Source organism: Myotis lucifugus, unplaced genomic scaffold, assembly GCF_000147115.1.
Source record: "Myotis lucifugus unplaced genomic scaffold, Myoluc2.0 scaffold_190, whole genome shotgun sequence".
Taxonomy (NCBI): Eukaryota; Metazoa; Chordata; class Mammalia; order Chiroptera; family Vespertilionidae; genus Myotis; species Myotis lucifugus.
In genome coordinates, this window is record NW_005871238.1 from 1130526 (window position 1) to 1134501 (window position 3976).

At 54.5% G+C, this 3976-nt stretch overlaps 1 protein-coding gene across 1 annotated transcript in view; it reads left to right on the forward strand.

Annotated features, from left to right (window-relative positions):
* ACKR1 (atypical chemokine receptor 1 (Duffy blood group)) overlaps positions 1-1161 on the forward strand; it is a 1634-nt gene extending 473 nt beyond the window's left edge. Inside the window, exon 2 of the mRNA XM_023760696.1 lies at positions 115-1161. Coding sequence (XP_023616464.1) covers positions 115-1110 — 996 coding nt within the window. The 3' untranslated portion in view covers positions 1111-1161. The remainder of the gene's footprint in view (positions 1-114) is intronic.
* The last annotated feature ends 2815 nt before the right edge of the window (positions 1162-3976 follow it).

Consider the following 3976-nt stretch of genomic DNA (forward strand, 5'->3'; position numbering starts at 1 on the left):
ACTGCATTCCCCCACTCCAGGCCCCGTGGTTCTCCACCCCTGGCTTCCCCTTCCTGTCTTCCCTCCCTTCCCCTCGCCTTTTCATTCCCCAGAAGACCAGCGGGGGTAACTTAGAAGTGTGATTTGTTCCTCCCGGGGACCTTCCAGGTGGACTCCTCCACTGACAACAGTTCGAGCAGCTTTTCCTTTGACTTCGATGAGTTGAATTATACTGAGACCTATGACTACTCTGGAATGGACGCAGCTGCCCCCTGCCGCTCCTGCAACCTGCTGGACGAGTCCTCACTGCCTTTCTACGTCCTCGCCAGCGTCCTGGGCATCCTGACCAGTGCGGCTGTCCTCTTCGCTCTGCTCAGACCCCTCTTTCACCGGCAGCTCTGTCCTGGCCAGCAGCTGCTCCTCACACAGTTAGCCGTGGGCAGCGCCCTCTGCAGCATCGTGGTGCCCGTCCTGGCACCAGGGCTCCGCGGTGCCCACAACACCTACGTGTGCCACCTGGCCCACTTTGTCTGGTATGGCTCCGCCTATGCCCAAGCTCTGCTGATAGGCTGCCACGCCTGCCTGGGTCCCAAACTGGGTGCAGGCCCGGTCCCACGCCTCATCCTGGGGCTCATGGTGGGCCTTTGGGGACTGGCCATCCTCCTGGCGCTGCCCATCACCCTGGCCAGTGACACCTCCAATGGATTCTGCTTCTTGTCACCCAGCCAGGGCATTTTGAAGTTTCTGCACGCTGCCAACTGTTTAGCCATCTTTGACTTGTTGCCACTGGGTTTATTGGGAGCCAAGGGGGTGCAAAGGGCCTTGGGCAGGGGGCCGTGTCCCTGGGTTGACGTGCTGTGGCTCTGGTTCATTTTCTGGTGGCCTCACGGAGTGCTGTGGGGATTGGACTTCCTAGTGAGGTCCAGGTTCTTGGTGCTGTCATCCTGTCCGACCCAGCAGGCGCTGGACCTGCTGCTGCACCTGGCGGAAGCGCTGGCGATCCTGCACTGCGCGGCCGTGCCCCTGCTCCTGGCCTTGTTCTGCCACCGGGCGACTCGCAGGGCCGTGCCCTCCTTGGCCCTCCCAGCAAGACAGTCCTCTCCTCCGGACGCCCTGGGAAGAAAATCTTAGCTCCCTTCCTACCTGCCAACCTGAATTAAAAGTCTGTGCTGCTTTTATGAAGCTGGTGGTCTCTTACTTTGTCTGGAGACGTCGAGGAGAGGAAGGAAAATAGAGAGAGAGACAGAGATAGATGGATTTCACGCCAGATTGCCCTGCTGGCTGCTGCTGCTCTGCCTGGCTTGGGGAGTAAGTGGGTGATGTACAAACATCCTCAGGGCGCACAGGTGTTTTCTCCAGGTGGGAGGTCACCGCCATCTCTTCCCAGGGGGGAGAGAAAGGGGACCGGAATAGGAGGGGAGCAGCTAAACCTGAAACACCAGAAGAGATGGCGTAGCAGGTCAGGAAAGAAGAGAAACTGCTACAGAGAGCACATGAAGGACAAATAGAAACTGGAGAAAGCAAAGCAGAGATGAGCCCACAGCCCGACTCCCCCTCCCCAGCTGGCCTGTTCTGTCGTCCTCTGTGCCTTTTGTTTCCCTGACACCTGTTGGCTTTGTTTAGAGATCAGAGTGGCGGTGGGAAAGGTGGTGAGGAGCTTCCTGGAACCTCACAGAGTCCAGGGAACATATCAAGATAATTCTAGAAGCCACTACCTAGAAGTCATTCTTGTGAGGTTGATTCCTCAGCATGACCTTCATCCTCATGTGTGTGAGCATGTACGCCTGCCTGTCTCAATCTGTTAAAACTCACATCCATGTTAGATGCATACATATAATACTATGTTGACATGTCTGCTTACCTCCCGTTAGTGTGTGAATTGCACACACCCGTGTGTGTGTATGTGTGTGTGTGTGTGTGTGTGTGTTCTCACCTACCTCAGCGCCCCCCCCCCCACTTCATTCTGCTCTCCATCCCTGTTCTCAGGACATGGAATCGGGAATTATGACACACTTCCTACACATATGTTTTCTTTACCCCAGTTTCTGTGCCTCATCTTTTCTGTAGAGGTTGTGTGCAGGGAACTAAGAATCAAGAAGTGGTGCAACATGAGGAACTTAAAGGGTTAGGAGCCTGACCTGATTCATTTCTGCTTAGAATGCCCCAAACTCCTCTTTCAAACCCCAGCTCTTGGAATAGGCTTTTCTCCCCACACAAAGCTTTTCTTCCATCTGTCACACTGTCCCTGTGCCCTGGGTACCTCTTCCTTAAATGTCCCCCTGATTTTCTGGCTGCTAAGCTTGGTCCTGGAGGCTTTTTCTCCACCCTGACTCAGCCACATTCAGGTGATGATTGGAAGAGCAATGAAAGAGGCCCTCCACATAAGGGGAACGACTTATACTGCCACTAAAAATTCACCCTCTGCCCAAGATCTCTCTCTCTCTCTCTCTCTCTCTCTCTCTCTCTCTCTCTCTCTCTCTTCCTCTCTTTCACTCAGTTAAAAGCTGGGGAAACTTGAGAGGGTGCCTTGCATTGGAATCCAAACGTGGTCTTTCCATTTTTCAAAGGTGAGCTATACCGGGCTCCTGCCCCACACCAACTGCCTGACTCCGGGCAGGAGAGGCAGAGAGGAGCTAGAGCATCCTAGACGGACAACGTGAGAGGCCCTGGGAAGTTTCCTGGGTGGGGGCGGTGACAAACACTCCAAAGCCCCCCACCTCCTGTCTCTTAGTGGCTACTAGGTTAGCAGCTGCTGGGTGCATGCTAAGTGGAAAGGTGGGAGGTAGGGACGGATGGAGATGCAGGAGACATTCGGAAAGAGAAAGGAAGGGACAGGAAGTGAAGAAGAAAACTTGCAAACCTGAATGACGTTAACACCGTTCCTGAGTGTGCTCCAGTGTTTTCTTTTTCTCTTATTTCCTTTTCAGCTTTCTCTCATAGTTGCCCCTCCAACCTGTGACCACCCGCTCAGTCCTACAGACATTGCCCAACTCCCTCCCACGGGGTAGAATGGCCTAGACACGGGGAAGGTGAGGGTGTCTTCGACTTGCTGACTCGCTCAGTATCAACCCCAGGCGAGGGAAACTTCATTGAAGACCACTGGCCTTGTCTTGTCTAACCCGGTTCAGGTCTCCAGGTGAAAATCCCTCCTTGCTCAGTCCAACGAGCAAGAATCCCAGGTGACTCAGGAGCCTCCCATCCCTCCAAAGGAAAACGGGAAGTGAAAGCCTGCCGCCTCTCAGCTTCTCAGAGGTCAGGGCTGGTTAGAATCCCCTCCCTAAAGTTACCTCCTCCCCATCCTGCCCCTGCCCGCTTTGCCTGGTCCCTTCAGGGACCTGCTTCTCTGCTTTGCCTGGTCCCTTCAGGCCCGGCTGCTCCGTGTCATCATCTCGGCTGCCTTTAGAGAGTCTGGAAAGTCTAAGGGGACCTGACCTCAGCGCTTCTCTAAGGCATCCCTCAGCGTCCTGGAGCCCAGCCCACTTAACCCACTGCGTGCCAGCAAACACTTCAGCCTTCTCCCGAATCTTTTATGCAACCCTTCAGGAACACAGATCCTGTTTTCTTAGAACCCTTAAGCCTTTAATCTCAGGGTTGGCAGGGACGTCAGCTGTATGAGAGTTACTGGGCCTCCCGACTAAAGAAAAATCCTCTCGGAGAGATGAAACCCAGGCAGCAGGCTCCTGGGGGCACACAAGGCCCCGGAGGACGGTCGACCTGTGTTTGCGTCTTTAAGGGGAGAGACTTGTTTTCAAGGGAAGGTTGGAGATCACATTGGTGCCCACTGTTCATTTATCCCCAGCCCAGGCCCTTCCCAGAGGATTTAGGAAAACAAGGAGCTTGTCCTCACCCCCTTTGCCTCCCCCTTTTCCTTTCACCCCCCAGCCTCCCGGCCTCACCATCACCTTCCTTCCGAAGCCACCCTCAGAGGAATCCTAATTGAAAACTTCACTGGGATTTTAAACCCAATTCATCGCCAACTCTAATTGCCAGGGATTTG